This window comes from Haliaeetus albicilla, chromosome 2 (genome assembly GCF_947461875.1).
Source record: "Haliaeetus albicilla chromosome 2, bHalAlb1.1, whole genome shotgun sequence".
Lineage (NCBI taxonomy): Eukaryota > Metazoa > Chordata > Aves > Accipitriformes > Accipitridae > Haliaeetus > Haliaeetus albicilla.
The window spans coordinates 16,049,548-16,068,075 of NC_091484.1; the positions used below are offsets into that span (position 1 = coordinate 16,049,548).

The 18,528-nt window shown below is 54.6% G+C and overlaps 2 protein-coding genes across 4 annotated transcripts in view; one reads left to right on the forward strand and one right to left on the reverse strand.

Annotated features, from left to right (window-relative positions):
* Positions 1 to 1,202: 1,202 nt before the first annotated feature.
* The window catches only part of NECAB3 (N-terminal EF-hand calcium binding protein 3), a 29,693-nt gene continuing 12,367 nt past the window's right edge, over positions 1,203 to 18,528 (reverse strand). The window contains exons 4-13 of one of the 3 annotated variants that reach the window (XM_069807445.1): positions 16,889 to 16,914; positions 16,467 to 16,564; positions 7,096 to 7,232; positions 6,786 to 6,907; positions 6,393 to 6,472; positions 5,869 to 5,955; positions 5,120 to 5,232; positions 3,329 to 3,406; positions 2,871 to 2,962; positions 1,203 to 1,972 (exon numbers count right to left, since the gene is read on the reverse strand). In XM_069807445.1, the coding sequence (XP_069663546.1) occupies positions 1,944 to 1,972; positions 2,871 to 2,962; positions 3,329 to 3,406; positions 5,120 to 5,232; positions 5,869 to 5,955; positions 6,393 to 6,472; positions 6,786 to 6,907; positions 7,096 to 7,232; positions 16,467 to 16,564; positions 16,889 to 16,914 (862 nt within the window). In that variant the 3' untranslated portion in view covers positions 1,203 to 1,943. The remainder of the gene's footprint in view (positions 1,973 to 2,870; positions 2,963 to 3,328; positions 3,407 to 5,119; positions 5,233 to 5,868; positions 5,956 to 6,392; positions 6,473 to 6,785; positions 6,908 to 7,095; positions 7,233 to 16,466; positions 16,565 to 16,888; positions 16,915 to 18,528) is intronic. The other 2 variants (XM_069807454.1, XM_069807460.1) reach the window with 2 other exon arrangements.
* On the forward strand, positions 7,827 to 9,829 carry ACTL10 (actin like 10). The gene has a single exon (XM_069807432.1). It carries the CDS (start codon positions 8,711 to 8,713, stop codon positions 9,827 to 9,829), a length of 1,119 nt encoding a protein of 372 aa, XP_069663533.1. The 5' UTR covers positions 7,827 to 8,710.

Consider the following 18,528-nt stretch of genomic DNA (forward strand, 5'->3'; position numbering starts at 1 on the left):
GTGGAGCCTGCTGGTGTCCTCTGCAGTGAGCCAAGCCAGCAGCTGGGGAACCCCAAAGCTGGTGCCTGCTGCAGCTCTGCCACGCGTGGGTGCCCATCTCTAACCCTCCCCTGGCTGTGCCCCGTTACAGCTTGACCCTTACCGATGGCCCATGGCTCAACTCTGGCCCCGGCACTTCCCCCGTCCCCTCGTGCATGGCCCCCATGGTGGGAAGGAATGCTGCCTGAGCAGTAGGCTGGAGCTGCCTCCGCTGCCCTGTGATTACAGCAAATTGTGGCTTTGCCCAGGGAAATTGGCAGTTACCAATAACTAGGTAAATAATTGGGCACTGGGAGGATGGGTCCCCCATAGAAACTGGGTCAGGCTATGTGCTCACCTTGTCCCTGGCAGGGGGCATTTGCTGTTTGGTTGCCTGAGCCTGCCATGGGACAGGGTTTGATGGTACCTGCCTGACCTGGCAGCAGTGGCTGCTATTTCCCCTCCTCTAATGAGGTGTGTTCCTGATCCCATCTCTGCAGCTCACCCTCCCTGCACCCCAAACCCAGGGAGCCCCTGGGAAGCTCCTGCTGGGACAAAGCAAGGACCCTAAACCCAGTCCCCGTCGTCCCCCCCAAGTTGTGGCCCTACAGTACCAGGTTGGAGGGTGACACTGTGCCGGACATGCCTAGCACAGCTTGTATGCAGTGTCCCAGGATGGAGCTGTACCCACTGCCCCTTCAGCCACAGATTAACTGCATTTTAATTACTGTACCCAGGGACTGAGGAAGAAACAGTCAAATTAATGTTTCTGGGGGTGCTGTTGGGGAGCAGCATCCATGGGGAATGGGAAAAGAGGTTGGGGGGGGGCCGGTATCCAGGTGAGAAAGGGTTGGGGTGCGGGCGCACATGGTGAGCCAGGTGTTGGGGACAGGCAGGGGTGCAAGGACAGTGCTGTTTTCCATAGGGCATCTGCTGCCCACCTGGTCCCTGCCCACCATGCCCAGCCCTGCTTGCCCTTGGCAGCACTTGCTCCATGCTGTTTGCAACAGCGCATTTTACACCAGCTCAGCGGATGATCTGCTTCTGCAGCACCAACAAAGAAACCCCAAGTGTGCAACCCATGGGCCACATGAGCTTTGCTCTGCTTCAGCCACAGGGGCTTCCCTGCTCATCTTGTGCCCCCCACCACTGACCCTCGTCACCATTAATTCAGCTACAACCTCTTTCTGGCAGCACTGAAACTGGTGCTAACTCTGGTTTACATTAATTGAGCTGCAAGATGAAGCAACAGAGCTATTAGCCATGCTCACCTTCCCCAGGAGGTGTGCAGTGGTTTATTGGGGGGACGTGCACAGCTGGGGGAGCACGAGTCCAGTCTCAAAGCCATTGCAATGGCACACCTTGCCAGTAATACTTAATTCTTTTTTTTTTCCTATAAAACACTATTCACAATCCATACGAGGTGGCCTGGATCCCACGGGCAGAGCCACTGCTGGCCCAGGGTGGCTCTGGCAGGCCGGGCACAGGGATGACACAGCTGGCCAGAGCCATGTGTCCCAAGACCCTGTGGAGCCTTGGCCTGTCCTCAGAGCAAGGAGGAAGAGGAGCATGGGGAGAAAGAGGAGCCGAGGTGCGAGAGGGGCTGAGGGCTGCTGGGACACAGCGACCAGACCAGTGCTCCCCCAAGGGCTAGGCTGCCACCCCCAAACACAGCTCCCATGAGTGCTGCTGTGAGCGCCCCGCTCCCCCCGGGCAGCACAGAGACTGGCGGGGGGAATAAATAAATTAACATGAAAAGAGCAAAAGGGTAAAACACTACCAGGGACGATGGGCAGACAGCCCCCACCAGCTCGCAGGAGGGGACAAGGGACAGGGAGGTGATGAACACAAGGGAAGGTGACAGCTGTGACAAGGGCTCTGCATCCTTTTGCATGCTGACAGCATCCTGGAAGCGGCTGCCCAGGTCAGTTGTTGTTCATGATCCACCAGGAGGCTGGGGAGAGAGAGGGGAAGGGGTCAAGGATGTGCAGTCAGTGTTAAACAGGGGAGAGAGGTTAGGGGTGGCAGAGATGGGGGATCCAGCCCTGCTTGGGGGCAGCTGAGGCTTTTCTGCAGGTCCCTGGCATCTGGCTCTAAAGCAGCCACCGCCCCAGTGGGGAGTGCAGGTGGCCTGGAGATGGGTGATCCACTTGAGCTGCGGTGACTTCTGCAGGAGGGCACTGGGAATATGGTCAGTGGGACTGGCAGGTCAGGGGGAGCACTGCCAGTGGGGGATTTAGTCCGAATTAATCCATGTTTCATGTTATTTTACACAAGACCCAAAAGTGGTAACAAACTGGGGCTTAATTTGGTCTTGTCTGTCACCAAGCTCTCCCAGTTCCTCACGTCTTCCTCAGATTTCTATTGGCACCATGGGGAACATGAATTTTTCCCAAGCTGATCTCTCCCCTGCTTCAGCACCACTGAGCTGTAAAACTGGACAGAGCCACTGGGACTGACACAGGAGGGCCTGTGCTTTGCAAAGCAGGTTCAGGGATCAGGTGAAAAAAAACAAATGATGCATCAGGTGTATTCAAGACAGGGCTCAGCTTATCTGCTACCCGCAAGTGCCCCCAGCTGCTTGGCTGTCCTGGCTGGAAAGCATCCCCCAGGCAGGGAAGAGGCCCCGCAGGGCTGCCAGCACACACAACCAAACCTGCCAGGGGAAATGGGTCTCACCCTGGTTTGAAGAACACCATTTAGGTCACCCCCAAGTCAATCTTCTGCTCTGGAGGGAGCCAAGATGCCTGTTCCCCGCACTACTCCTGCCCTCTGCAGACCACCTCCGGAGCAGCAGCGTGGGACTGTGGGGGTCCCGCAGCCCCCCAAGCCAGGCCCATGGCCCCCCTCACCTGGGAAGAGCATGGTGGTCAGCAGCTCCGGGGACTCCAGCAAGCTGATGATGGACCGCTGGAAAGTCTTGCTGCAGCTGGACTGCAAATGGCTGTAAAACAGTGTGCAGGTACAGGAGGGTGCAGGGCTTGTGTGTGCCTCACAGTTTGCCTCACAGTTATAGGAGAGCAGCTGTGCGCCGGGATCCCTGCCCACGCACGGGGAACAGGGCTGCTTTTGCACCACCCAGAGAAGGACATTCACTCCTGCCCTGCTCCCCAAATCCTTTATCAGGGTGTCCACCTCCTCCGGCTGCAAATGGCCCCAGGGGCACACTGGGCTGAGCAGTCAGCAGCAGGACAAGCTGTGCAAGGAGGGGGAGCCATGGGGGTCCTGGTGGAGCCCTGAGAGAAAACCCCTTCCAGCCCCCCCCACCCAGAGCATGCAGACCCAGCCCCGCACAAGGAAAGCCTCCGACCTTCTCCACGAAGTCACGTCCTGCCAGAACTCATAAAGGATGAAGCAGGCCTCATCTGTCAGCTTGCAGGCAGACACACTGCGGGGACAGGAGCGACCCTGAGATGGGGCCTGGCAAGCTGGCACGGTGTGGCCACATTGGTCCCGCTGGGCCCAGGGGTGAGGGGCACAGGTCAGCACATGAGCCTCACCATGAGGCTTTCAAAGAGCAGTTTGGATGCATCCACAATTTGTGGCTGCCAGGGCCAACACACGGCTCCAGGCGATCACAAACCCAAATTCTTCATGCTTCACAGTTCCTGCAGCCAGGCAGCAGAGGAGCTTTACAGCTATTAAATTGGTCCTTGCTGCTGCCCAAAAACCACCATGTTAAGTGTTCTACCAAGTATTTCTTAGCGCGTCCCTACCACTGCAGCACACAGCCTGACAAAGGAACTCATCCTTCCAGCCCTTCCTTTGGAGTAGGTGTGTGTCATCCCTCGCCCTTCATAGAGAGAAACTGAGGCATGAGTGCAAGGAGCTGAGATCACAGCATAAAACCACAGCTCGCTGCCCCCCGAAGTGATGCTATTTCATCAGGCGATGCTTCCCACGCTCCCTCCTGCTGGAGGAACAGGCTGGAGCTTTCTCCAGTCCATTGGAAGATGATGGAGGGGGAAGCAGCCAGGAGGTGAGAGCAAGGCTGAGGGTGCAGGGCCTGGGGAACCATCTGCACTCAACTGCAGCATCATTAATTCCAGTTGAGGATGAACAATTCCTCCAGCTGCTGCTATGGGCTGCAGGAAGGGACCAAGCCCTGGAGGGGAGAGCAAAGCAAGTCACCCAGCAGCTTGGAGGCCGTGTCCCCCTGCGCAGGGGCTGCAACGCGCTTTGCAATTCCCTGGTGTGAACCAGGACAGCGGAGTCTCCCCGGCTTCACTCCAGCTTTCCACCCATGTGGAGAGCCTGCCCATGCAACTTTACCCAGTTGTCTACACTAACAGTTCTCATGACAGAAAAGCCCATCAATTCCAAGGAAAAAAAATACCATTCTCTCTGCCACATGTGTCAAAACAAGTATCTTCCTTTTGTTTGGACTGAAAACGCAATTTTGTGCTGTTGGAACTGAAGAGCTGAAAAATGACACTTTAAATGGGAACAGCATGAACATTTCCCACTGAAAGTGGCTTGAATCTCCCATGGGAGAAGGAAAGCACCTCTCAAAGAGCAGCTGTGCAATCTCCAGGGACATGCTAGCAGTGGCATGTCACTGAAGTCAGACCTGGGCTCCATCCTCAGCTCTATTCAGAGCTCTGGAGCGGTGCTGGGGGGCAGAGCCTTGGTCTCACACGGGGGTTAGCTGCAGGTGTTCACGGCTACTTCCCGCTAGCACTACACACACTTTATATATCGCAATGCTCTGACACGAGCTCTCCCCTTGACTTTTCCCCCATTACTTTTGAGTCCTTCAGTGCTGGAGGAATGCATGCATTCACTTACATGCGCATGCCACAGCCATTCCTGCTGGCATAAAAAACACCCCCTTCCTTGCCAGACGCTGACAAGTGGCTCTTGCTGGGAGTATCTGCAGCAGGAGATGGGACAGGACTGCAGGCAGAGACACTGCTGCAGCTGTGACACTGTCTCATCCTCTCTGCAAGGTCAAACCTCCGTGCGTCAAGCCCACCCTCGCACTGACCAGCACACAAAATACTTCACAAAAAACCCTTTTGTCCCCCAAGGGTGCCATGTCAAAAGCCCCTATTTCTGGGCAAGCCACACCACAAGCAACCCTGCCGCCTGCCACACTTACTGCAGGCAGCTGCTCTGCCCGGCGGTGACCTCCGTGTAGGACCTGAACGCCTGGCGAAACTCCTCAATGCTGCTCATCGCCACCGAGATCTGCCTCTTTGCCACCAGAATGTGCTACAAAGGGACAGCAGACAAGTGGCATCAGCAACTAATCTGTCCCCTCCTGCCCTCCCAGCTCCCACCCTGCTGCAGGACAAGGCAGTGCTGAGCAAGCTCAGCACCGCAGGGGAAGCCGCAAGAAGGCGCTGGCACCACAATGCTGGGGACACCACCAACATAAAGTGGCTTCTTCCTAGCTGGGCAGGTTGCCTTTACAGTGAGGACCGCACCAACAGGAGATGCTCCATCCCCCAGTGGCGGGGTCCTGCTTTGGGGTTGCTGCAGTTCCCTGTGTCCTTCCTCCAGCAGAAAGGGGCCTTGGGACTCCTCCACTGGGGCTTTGCATGGTCTGTGGGCGCTTGGAGCAAACCTGAGGGATTTGGGCACTCACAAGCAGAGTGTTGCCTTCCTCTGGGCTGGCTGTGGGCACTGCCTGGGGCTTTCATGGACCTGATGGAGCTGCATTTGTCCTGTGGATGGTTCCACACCCAGCTTACAGCTCTGACTTCCATCTTGCTACATTGCTGGGCAGCAGACACCCCACCAGACCAAAGCCAGCAGCTCACCCAGGTGACTCCAGTCTCAGGGCACAGGGGCTGCACGACCACACATGTGCGCGAGAGAGGGGATCTGTGCACACTACAGGGTTACCTGCAAACAACAAGCAGCAGGACAGGGACTTACTGCATCCCTTCCTTTGCACACTGCTTCCTCCTTCAGTGGCTCCAGGCGTGGGCTCTGCATTTAACACCACAGGAAAAATCGTTACTGGGAGAACTTTGCAACAAGGTAAAACATAGCAGTAACCCACAGCCCAGCCCAGCTCAGCATGACAGACGGGTACCGCTCTGGGGACATTCCTTTGGGTACCTGGGGGAGAATAGGGATGTGACCTGCACATCTATGGGGCTTGGCGGGTCCAGGCTGACTTGTCAGATCAGCATGGACCATGGAGAAGCCAGGGGAGGGTCAGCAGAGCTGAGGGCAGAAGGGGGGCTTTGGAGACAGCAAGGGATGAGCAGCTTTGCGAGCCCAGGTCTCGTGAATGGGTGCAGCTCTGTAACGATGCCAAGACTGAATACCAGGGCCGTTAGCACAGAGAGAGGTCCCAGCACCAACCTGGCCAGCGTGGAGGTGCAGGGCAGTCCCCAGCCCACCTCCCCTCTGCCACGCACCTTGCACTCTAGTTTCTCGATGAGCTGCTGGAGCCTATTGATCTGTGCCATCCACTGGCTGTTGTCTTCGACACAAACGCCTGCATGAGGAACGGCAGAGATGTGTCACCAAAAAAGCTTGCTTTTGTCATTGTAAAAGCTTCCTCAAGACCTAGGAAACTGCAAAAGCTTCTAAACCCCTGATTTAAACCAAAAAAATGATTTGTTTTTCTCCTGAAACTTTTCCCACTGCTCGATACAACATCCCACAGAAGCTCCAGCTGGCAGCTGGGTGCAATGGTCCAGGCTCTGTCCTGGACCAGCCCCCGCTGTCTCATGCTGCTGCTCCCACACCCACTGCAGGCTCCAGTGGGTCAGAGACACCAACCCAAGGGATGACCAGGCTGCAAATACCTGTCGTTAGCATCCCAGAATAGGGGTCCGTCGGAGACAGACAGACATTCTTCTGTCCTCTGCGCCCACATCGTCTCCCTGACCTCAGGCCAACCGAGGTCTCAGATTTCTTTATGTCCTTTCTGAAAGAATAAAATGCAAAAGGGGTTGAAGTCATTCACTATATGGGTCAGCTTCACAGCAGGCTTGGAAAGGGCAGATCCTGCTCCCAGATGTCCCTCCCAGTGGGACCCCGAGTCCTGCTCCATGCTGCAGTCCCCATGAACAGCGGTGGGGAGAGGGGGAGGATGAGCATGTCCCACCCCATTACCTCTCCCGTCCTGCCTGCTCCTCCACGGTGTCCACAGCACACTCAAGCGAGGCCTGCAGGGACTGCAGCTGGTGCATAGTTTCCCGCAGCAGGAAACGGGTCAGGAACTGCTCCATCTTCGAGGAGGTCTCGTACCTCTGTGGAGAAGAGGATCTGTCAGATGCCTCCGGCTCTGCGCAGGGGAAGCAGAGCCACATCTGGCAGGGGCTGGCACTTAAATAAACCCAACAGGGTGGATTCCAATCAAATTTTTAGTTATTGTAGGAAATGTTGACACTATAGGGCAAAAGCATCCTCTGGGTGCATGCCTGTGAGGTCACAACAGGGAATGCACAGTGTAAACCCTCCATCCCGACCCCAGCACCCACAGCCCCCAGGAGCTGTGGAGGACTGCAGATGGACACTCCCAAGCTGCAAGGTAGAGGCAGCTTGCAGAAATAGCCCCCAGCTCCAGGGAGGGCTCCTGGGCAGGCAGAGCATCCCTTAGTGCACCCAATGGTTCACAGACTGCTCTGCTTGAATTGGGGATCTTGGGACAAGGCTGGCAGGGCTGAGAGCCTGCAGCAACCCCCCCGGGCACAGGCAGCCCCTTCCAGGGAGCAACCCACCACTTGCAGGACAGGGTGGCAGGCTGGTTTCATGCCCTGTCTCCCCAGGAAGACAGTGCCAAGCCTCTCTGCTCCAATGGAAAGAGATCCCTGCAGAATTTGTAACATGCTTGTGCTCGGGGCCACCCCACAGCCCATCCCCATATCACCTGCCAAGAGCGAGTGACAGCCCCTGTGAGCCCTAGCCCATCTGCCCTACAGTGTTGGAGGGGCATCTGGCAAGAACATGGGGCTGCGTGCCCCTTCCTCACCACCCTTCTCCCTGGTCTGACATGCAATGTGCACACGATGGGCATTAGTGCTTGGGGGCATGTAAAGGCGGGTCCAGGGGGACACGCAAGAAGCACTGGGGAAAATGAAGGGGTCACTGTGCATCCTGGCAAGAAGGCAAGCTGGCCCAGAGGGCACCCAAACAGTGGGTCAGGATGCACGTCATGCCCCAGGAGCATGTCCGAGAAGCACAGAGAGCTGGGGAAGTGCCTGGGCACACACAGAGGCACCCCAAACTGCTTCCTTTGCCAGCTGTGACCACAGATCCTCTTGGGCAAAAATCTGGGTGCAATGAACAGCCACAGCCTGGAGCATGGCTCCTTTCCACATGCTCTGGGTTCTGCTGGCAGCATGATTCCAACCACTCTACTTTCCTGCTTTCACCTGCTTTTCAGGTCCAGTTTTCACCTGCTTCCTTGAAACCACCTGGAGTTTTGTCCTTGCACTGTTAGACATCCCAAGGGCCTGGGGAAAATCTCCAGGCCCCCAGGGATGGAGACAAGGTACTGAAGGAGGGATGCTCAGTGAGGCAGACAGCAAGGAGACAGGAGGAAAGGCTGAGGCACATAACCAGAGGCAGACACTTCTAGAGCAGGCACAGTTGTCCTCCACTGGGGCTGAGCCAGAGTATCCCTTGCAGAGCAGGTACCTGTGCCTGGTTTGCCCCGTGACTCCTCTTGTTCCACTGCAGGGTGAGGCTCTTCCTCCCTTCCCAGCATCCCTCAGTAGTACAAGTCATGCCAAAGCCTGCAGTCATCATAGACAACGGCAGCAGCTTCACCCGGGCAGGCTTTGCAGGCCAGAAGAAGCCCAAGTTTGTGCTAAGGACCATGTTGCTGCCTCCATGCAGTGCGGGCACAATGTGGGAGACCCAGAGGCATCCCACTACCGCTGAAAGCACAACAGCCTTCACCGTAGCACACAGGACTTACCCACTCAAGCACGGCATCATTGAGGACTGGGATGGCATGGAAAACCTGTGGAACCACCTCTTCTTCTGTGGCCTGAAAGCTCTCCCAGAGGAACAGCCGGTCCTCATGGCCGACTCCCCATCTTGCCCCTCCACCAACAGGGAAAAGGTGGCAGAGGTGCTTTTCGAGAGCTTCGGGGTGCCAGCCCTGCACATGGCTAACACTGGGTTCCTCTCCCTCTGCGCCTATGGCAGAGTCACCGGTCTGGCTGTGGAGGCTGGGGCAGGAGTGTCCCATGCCACCTCCATCTGCCTGGGCCAGACCTGGAGAGAGGCTACCTACTGCCTTGGGGTGGCTGGTGGCTTCCTCTCCAACTACCTGCACAGCCTGCTGATGGAGAGCCCCAATGACCCCTCAGTGCTGAAGGCCTTGAAGAAGAAGACAGTGATCCAGCTGAAGAAGCAATGCTGCTATGTCTCCATGGACTATGAAGGAGACGTCTACAACCGAGGTTTCCATCATCCAGCCAGATTTCAAGTCCCCGATGGCCAGTGGATAACCCTGGACAAAGAACGGTTCTACTGCCCAGAGCCGCTCTTCCAACCGAAGCTAGTCCACCAAAGCTCCCCAGGGCTCCATCACTTGGCCTTGCAGAGCCTCCAGAAGGTACCCGACCATGCCAGGAGGGACACAGTGGGTAACATCGTGCTGTCAGGGGGCTCCTCAATGTTTCCTGGTTTTCCCGAGAGGATGTGCTTAGAGTTGAATGCCCTGTTCCATGGCACAGGCTGCCAGATTCAGGTCCTGGCGAGCCCAGAGAGAGGCATAGCAGCCTGGGCAGGGGGCTCGATGGCAGCATCACTCACGTCCTTCCAGCATGCGTGGATGGCAAAGGGCGAGTACCAGGAGCATGGTGCTGAGTACGTGCACAAGATGTTCCAGTAGGCAGATGACGACCATGCATTCAAAGCATCTCACCAAGGGGGCATAACTCCTGCTGCAGGAGGAAGGTCTCCAAAACACTGCCTTCCTCTGGGCAGAACCACGGCAGCGGTGGTGACTGAGGGCCAGCTCCTGCGCTGCTGCAGGGGTGTGAAGTCAATTCAAATGCTCCAAAAGAAATAAACTGCTTTTCATTTATACCCCAGGTTATTTCTGTGCCTGTCCACCATCACTCTATTAAGCATGTGTCCCATCAAGCTGGCAACACAACCACAGCTCGTGCTGTGAATTCAGGCCATGCCAACTGTCTGGGTACAGCTGGTCGACAGCCGAGCCCCAATGCTTCAGGCTGGAGACTGTGCACATCTACAGCACTGCAGCAAAGCTGTCTTTTTTGAATGCACTGCCTGCAGCTGCTGGCACAGGGAAGGGGGCTGCTCCAGCAGGCAGGGAAGCTCCTTCCAGCAGTCAGTGCAGCAGGACCCCTGAGGTCCATGGGGAGCCACAGGGGTGGGAGGAACGAGCTGAGGAGGAGAACGTTCACACAGCACCTGCACTGCAGCAACTTTACTATGGGAGGTGATTTCTGATCTTGGCACTGAAGCGGCTCAGCACTGGATACAGAGGATGAGCTGGTGAAAACCGGGGAACTGAATTCGCTCTTTGCAATTTTGGTATAAAGGTCATCTGGTGCTTCAAGGAGCCAATTCAGCTCACTGAACAGGCAGAAAAGCACTCACCTGGCTTTGCTGCTGCTTTAGTGAACTGATTCAGCAGACAACTAGAAAAGGATCAGAGGTTGCATGGAGGAAGCACTGCCCAGCTGTCATAGCAGACTCCCTTCCCCATGGCCAGCCCCTGTGCCCAGCTCCTCAAGGGGCACAGAAACCACGGGATATCACTGTGAGCATTAAGAGAGACAGAACTGGCAGCGGGAGGTCAAGGAAGGAGTTTCTGCATGATGTAGGAGGGCTGGTTGCTCCACAGGAGCATCCACCAGAGAGGTCAACCCCTTTCCTTGACAAGACAAGGAGACAGACTGGACCAGAGTCACCTCTGCCTTCCCTGTGGTGTCTTCATGTGCCCCCAAGGCTGCAGCACAGTCCAGGAGCCAGGCTGCCTTCATCCCCTGCCATGAGCACCATGAACTCCCTCTTTCATGTCCAAAATGGAGTCCAGCAATGCTACCACATCACTCAGGTCAAATATTTCCAATTCCTACTGCATTTCTCTCCAACACGCAGGAGAACTGAGGGTCTTGAATTCCAGAAGCTCTGCACAAAAGCACGTAACCCTTCCGATGCTAGTGTCAAAAATCTGTTGGTGAGGGTTTACAGCAGGGAGGGTCTTGAGCCCCACATGGTTTTCTGGTTCCTCTGTGCCACAGCCAAGCCACCAGCCCAGTCCCAGAGCTGCGTCTGCCTGGGGCTGCTAGCACAGCTGCAGCTGGCCAGGAGGGGAAGGTAAGTGGAGAGGATGCTCATCTACCAAGCACTGCCCTGGGCTCATGCTGGAGTGGGCAAAGGACGGCCACAGCCACTCCCCACGCCCCCCCACCACCTGGGCGAGCAGACCCCTCTGCCCAGAGGCCATGCTCCCAGTGGGTTTTCATCCATGCTTGAAAATGAATCTCATTTTTCTGCCAGAAGAAGAGGATGGCAGTGAAGCCGATCCGATGCAGCCATGGGAAGCTGAGGTCCAGCTCTGCATCTCTGGGCTTTCCCCAGCCAAGCATCGCACCTGTTCCCACAAGCCCTCCTTCTCCACGGCCTCAGAAGATGGAGAGCATGGGGCCGCGGACCCCAGGCAGGGACCCTGCTGCTCCCCCTGCACACTCCTTCTCCTCACTCCCAAGGGGTGCAGGCACTGAAATCCCTGCCAGCGCTGCTCCTCTGTGCTTGCTCAGCTCCTGTCAGCCCAGACATGCATCCCCTGCTTACAGGGGAACAACCAACACTCAAAGGACAAGCCTGAGAAAGAAAGGTGAGGCATACTAATTGACTGAGTCCCCACTGGGGCACAGCAGAAAGGATACATTATTCATCCACCGCATGGCCGGGCACAGTCCATTTCACTTCAGGAGTTGGTCCAAATCCCAACAGTATCACCCCTCTTTCTGCACAGAGGGCACTTCCCACAGCAAGCAGTCTCTGCAGCCTGTGGACCCATTTAATGAGGTGCGGTCCCATCTCCAATGCATCCTCCCCAGCCCCCCGCCGGCACTGGCTGTGGCCCCACAGCCTTGGCATATGAATGCTTCCCCTTGCACGGGGGCCAGATGCTTCTCCCCAGCCGCATCACCCCCCTTCAAAGGGCCAGGTGCTGGGAGAAGCCCCGGCGTCAAGCCAGCCTCTCAGCACTCCCTGTCCTCTCAACTTTCATCCTGAGGATGGCCTAATCCTGATGTCCTCTGTGGATGATGTTGGTGGATGGAGTTTTATCGCAGGAGCAGGCAGCTGCTCCCACTGACGTCATGTCATGGCTGCAGGAGGCACATTCAGCCAGCCCTGAGCCCCGTAGCTCACCCCAGCACAGTCCTTACACTTTAAACATGCAAGTGCAGGCACCAGCCTAGGGTGCCACCCTGCAAAACCCAACTACCAGCCCAGGGCACACCGTGCTCGGAGGGGACGCTGCTCTGAAGCTCGCCGTGCAGAGGGCTCCCCATCCTCCCAGTTGCAGCACACCCCAGCCCACCTTGCAAGGGCAAAGCAGGATCCCATGTGGACATGTCAGTATTTCGGGCAAGCATTGCACATGACGAGCCAGCTGCCTCCTGTCTCTCGCCTCATCAAACACAGCACGCCCAGGGGAATGCACCAAAGAGAAGGATGGAAATAACCATATCTCAAGAGAGCCTCAAATGCTGTTTCACCCTTCTGTATCAGCTTTGAAAATTTCATGCCAGGGAAAGGAAATCAATTGAAAAATGCACCTTCCCTTCAGCTCAGCTGCCTGGCCCCCTTTGCACTCCTCACTTTGGGGGAAACAAGCAAAACCCTCTTGTAAGGTGTTGCACCACACAGTTCAAACCCCTCTGTAAATACAGGCTCAATAAAAACATGCTCTGTCTCACTGAGCACAGCATTTTCTGCTCATAGCAAAGACTCATGGAAAGGAGTCACAGAGGAAGTAACTCAGCAAGCACAAGACAAGGCTTTTTGGTCGTGGACTGGTATTTCAGCTCCATTGACCCAGATGAAAATCCCAAAGTTGCCAAGAGCTGCTATAATTCTGCTTTTGAGAGGTTTTATTAGTTTCTTATGATGATAGTTAAAGCTCAGGACAGAATGGAATAGGTGACTGCATAATTCCTGCCAAAGGAGAAATAAGAGCACCTGACTTGGAGAGGTATTTATGGGCTAGTTTGCAGTGTCTGCAAACTGGAGAATGGAAAGGTTTTAGCATACAGGTCCCCTGTAAGAAATATCAGACCATTTCCCAAGGTATTTCCACAGTTCACTTCTTACTCTGATGCTATTATATTGCAAACGCAAAGTTTAGCCACAAGATAAGCTTTAATCAGTACACTGCAGCATAGCTATCAAGTTATATTTTACAAATGTGAGAATGACAGAATTTGGAGAAAAACCCTCCTTTCTTGAAAAGGGATCTTTTCTTTTCCATGTTTCTACCAACCCAGTGAGGAAGGATGGGAGCATAGGAACCCCTAATGATTTGGTTTCCTCCTGCCAACCTGTGGATCCATGACAAACACCCCGGGCAGGTTTGCTGCCCACACATACACTATTGCCTGTAGTAGTTGCAGTCACTTACACAGCGAGAAGGATGAACCCAGCTTGCATTTCCCATGCTTTATCGCAGTGTTTATTCTGCAGTCAACAATGTACATGGCAGGCAGCAGATCAAGAAGCCTGCCAGCGAGGAGACAGCTGCTGAGACACACCATTGATCCATGCCAGGTACCCTGGCCCGTAGTGACCGTGATGGCACATGCAGAGGTGGGAATCCTTGATACCAAAAAGGCTTTCGGCGGCACTGCTTCAAACCACAGCTCCCAAACACAGAGCTGTGGCATACTGCCTGCGAGCTTTGCTTTCCTTATTTCCCTCTCTCTCCTCCCTGTAGCTCATCACCCTGGCATAGTCTGAGGAACTCTAGCAGGCAAACCTCCCAGGCTCTGCTTTTGTTGTGCCAACAAAGCAGCCCATGCTCTCTGTTTTCCTGCTTGTGAAGAGGGCTTGTATTTACATGAGCCTATTTACAGCTGTCAGTAAGTACCTGGAGGATGCAGGTGTGAGCAATCCTGTGGCAGAAGAAGTAAGGAACTACTGGAGATGGACCATGCCTTAACCAAGAGATGCTGTGGTTCAACTGGTGAGACCCAGCTCAAGTCAGAGATCCCCTTCTCCTTCTAGCTAGCCCAGGTACCACCTCCTCCTCAGGAGTCACATGAAGGTCTCTTAAATACAGCGTGGGAAAAACAGGTAAGGACTGCAGATCCTTCAACATCTGTTGACTCTACAGCCCTGTTTTGGAAGCAGAGCTTTATGGTAAGGGCCGTTGGAGCAGGCAGGTCTCTTCCAGTTTTCTCAGAACACAGCACAGCTGCATCTCCAGCAAAAGCAGCTCGCCAGGATGAAGTTTCATTTGGCTCTTCCAGCAGGGTGGTGGTCTCTGCCAAACTGGGGCTCTCGGTCCTCAGCCATGGTGGCATCAGAGGTGTTTGAACCAACAGAAATGAGGGACAGATGTGTAATAAGGGAAATCTCTGTTCTCTGCCCCCTCCTCTGCCTCAAAGGTGTGAGTTCTGGCTGAAATCCAACCTAATAAACCCACTAACCCTGTAATAGCCCAAGATTGAGTCTCATTCTGGAAACACAAGTGCGGGAATATATTCAGGTCACAGCAGGTAAGAATGCAGCATTTATCATCTCTGCCAGCCTCTGGCAGTGGCAGATTTCCCACAGCTCTGTAAGAGCCCTGACCACAGGGTTGGAGCATTGCCCCCTCCTGCCTTCTCCCCAGCTCAGAGCCCAGCGGACCAGGAAAGCACAGGGGGATGCTTCCCAGGAGGGTCAGTGTCTGCCTCAGGGCACCCAATCAGCACACACCTCACCCAGGTGAAAGCAGAACTGTGAACATTGGGCTGCCCTAGCCCCCTGGCTCCAGGTGGATCCAAACAGGGGTGGAAAAGCGAGTCCACAAAAATCTGTTTCAACAGGGAAAACCTGCTTCTCTTTTCCAGGGAACACCTGTGGCACCAGATACTATGAAGTGAATGAATGCTTCATGCCAATACTGTGAAGCAGTCAGTAATTGCACTGTCTTTTGGAGAAATACATGAATATACAAATTCATTACCAAAAAAAAACCCCAAAACAGAAAAGAACTGAAATAAAGCATAGCTCTCTGAAGAGGATTCATTCTCTCCCTCTGGACTGGCATTTAATAACTGTGAAGGGGGCCAGGCAGCTGAACCAAAGAGAAAATGCATTTTCAAGTGATTCCCTCTCCTGGCATGAAATTTCCCAACGTACAAAGAGACGCTGCTGAGGCTGGGTTTGGCCAGAGGAAAACTCAAAGAGAGACCAAGATCGTGACTGACACTACAGAGGCACAAACACCACTTCGATGACTCTGCAGAGCTGACAGCAGGACTGGTCCCCTTTCGCTTCTCTGTCCAATCAGTAGGTCAGCGGACAGCGTGCACATGGATGATGCCCTTCATCCGCTTCCTACCAAGCATCAAACCACCACATTGAAGAGAAAGAAAGGGTCGACCCTTCCCATAGCTGAAAAGACCATCAGCCCCAAGCACGTGGCTAAACCATTTAATACATTTCAAATGCAAAGGGGGCTGCTGGTCCTCGAGGAGGGTCCCTTCCAGTATCAGCCACTGCTTTTTGTGGCTATATTTAGCCTGTGACGCTGTGCACTGCAGACCTCTGCTCTCCAACGCAGAGGCAGGGGGGACTCACAATTAGCAGCCCTAATTAGCAGCCTCCAATGTGACTCCCATCAGTACAAGCTGCAGGGAGAGGGAGAGCATTCACTGCAGGAATGAACTTGGCACAAGGCTGGGAGTCAATGAATTTCACCATTTCCTACCTTCTCCCAAGCGCCTCGCTGTTTCCCAAAGCAGCCCTCCTGCCACAGTGGTCCTGCCCCCTCTCCAACAGCCAGTTTTTATTGCTCTGAGCACAGGCTGTGCTAAGCAGAAGCTGCTGGGGTCAGTCCAGAGCAGGCTCAACCCTGGAGTCCCCATTTTGCGCCATACTACTTTGTGGAAAAGACCTTGCTTTGGCTGAGATGCAACACACAGATTATCTGCGATGCTCCCAAAAACTGTCCCCAGGCAGGACCCTCCAAGTGGTCTGCAAGGAACTGTTGAAACAGCTGCTGCCAGAGCCCTATGAGGAAGAAATCTCCAGAGCACAAAAGCACTAGCTCTACCCTTCTCCTCCTCCAGCATGGCTCCCCCTCCTCCAGGCATACTGCTGGCTGTGCTGCTGCAGCACTCACTGCACATAGACACAACCAAAGCACACACAGGCAACCCCACTGATCTGGAAGGTATCACATTTGCTGCTTCTAACACTAAGCAAGCAGCTAAGATCACCACAGCTTCTGTTAAGCACCCACCTGCCTTGATGCCCTCCCACAGTCCCATCCTTACCAGCTTGGTTTTGTCCATGGCTGCCAGGACCGCAGTGTTGAGGGCTTCCAGGGCAGAAAGCACATTCCTGTATTCTCCAAGATATGCTGAGAAATAATCTGAAGCAGAAGAGAAGACCATGGTGAGCTTCCCGAGCACCTCCATCTCTGCCTGCCCTGCATCTGCTGCTTCCCACACACAGAGCCCAGCGCTCCAGGGGGTCATTTGCATCCCTCGACAGAGTCATGCTCCCACTTGGACTGAAATGAAGAGTCCTTTCCTATCCTCAGGGACAAAATGTCCCATCCCCTTGGGAAAAGCACAGATGTCCTCTGTGCTAGGATTCAGGCACAGGGACTGTCAATGTCACTTGACTGCCCAGTCCTGCCCAGGTCAGATGTGCACAAAGTCCCACCACAGACACAGAATATCACCGTACTTACCACACAATTTCTCTGTGTCCACGTTACTGCAAGGAACAGAAAAACAAGCTCTTGTTAGATAGTGGGGCTGGTTCGGGAGAAACAGTTGTGGTGAGCAGGGTCTTGAGGGCTTGTATTGAACCCCCAGTGGATTTACTGCTCCTCCCACATATTTTCAAAAGCTGTATTAGAAAAATAAAAAGCTGAACACATTTAGAGCCAGCAACTCAGGAGCCATGCCCAGCACCTGTAGCACCCAGGCAGGGCTACAGAGCATAACCTCTGCTTTGGGGACTGATGGAGCAAGCAGAGATGCTCCACCAACACCTCCTGAAGCTGGAGTGTCTGTGAAAGCAGGATGGGGCCAGGAGGGAGGTCAGGGGAGGCAGGCAGTGCCCCGTGCCTCTGGGCTAGCCAGCTGGGTTGGCAGCCCCATTTCTGAGCCCTGGAGCTGACAAGCCCCAGAAGCTGCTGCTTCAACCCAACCTCTTCCCCCAAAGGTACAAAGCATTCATCCAGGGCTCCCTCCTCATGTCTCCCTTGATCTCAGCCCAGGTCCTCCCTCATGGCTGCCCCATGGCACCAGGCCACCTCCTCTCCCATCTGCTCATGGATTGCCCCAGCTGCTTCTCCTCTTTCCCTCCTTCAGAGCCCAGGTGATGTGGGGCTGCCTTCAGGCTCCCAGGGCAGGGGACTGGATGCTTTCATGGCCCACGAGAGGGGTTGTTCCTGCCATGAAGGCCATTAAAGCAGGGAGCTGGGTCCAAAAGCCTGGAGGCAGGGGCCAGCCCCCCACCCCTTTTTGGTAACAGAGAGCACTTCACTGGAAAATTAATGCTGGCATCCCTGCGGGGCTTGGACGGGTCCCTCCTGTTGCTAATAAAGGTGCTGCTGGGGTGGAGAGGGAGGAGGAAACATCCAGAAATGGCCATGTTTTCGGGACAGGATGGCAAGCAGAACAGCGGGTTCACATGAAGCTGTCAGATCCGCTCAGTTGGCCAAAGCCATGGAGGCAGAGCTGCTTGCTGTCCTGGTTTCAGATGGGACAGAGTTAATTGTCTTCCTAGTAGCTGGTACAGTGCTATGTTTTGAGTTCAGTATGAGAAGAATGTTGGTAACACTGATGTTTTCAGTTGTTGCTAAGTAGTGTTTAGTCTAAAGTCAAGGATTTTTCAGCCTCTCATGCCCAGCCAGCAAGAAAGCTGGAGGGGCACAAGAAGTTGGCACAGGACACAGCCAGGGCACCTGACCCAAACTGGCCAACAGGGTATTCCATACCATGGGACGTCCCATCTAGTTTAGGAACTGGGGAGTGGGGGCGGGGAATCGCCGCTCGGGAACTAACAGGGAATCGATCGGCAGGTGGTGAGCAATTGCACTGTGCATCACTTGTATATTCTAATCCTTTTATTATTACTATTGTAATTTTATTAGTGTTACCATTATCATTATTAGTTTCCTCTCTTCTGTTCTATTAAACTGTTCTTATCTCAACCCACGAGTTTTACTTCTTTTCCCAATTTTCTCCCCCATCCCACTGGGTAGGGGGGAAGTGAGTGAGCAGCTGCATGGTGCTTAGTTGCTGGCTGGGGTTAAACCACAACACTTGCAATGCCTGGCATCACCTGCAGAGCCTTCAGGGAAATGCCCCAGGATATCAT

Bases quoted from the DNA above. Each gene is read 5' to 3' on its own strand.
- ACTL10 (XM_069807432.1), top strand. From the start codon at position 8,711: ATGCCAAAGCCTGCAGTCATCATAGACAACGGCAGCAGCTTCACCCGG.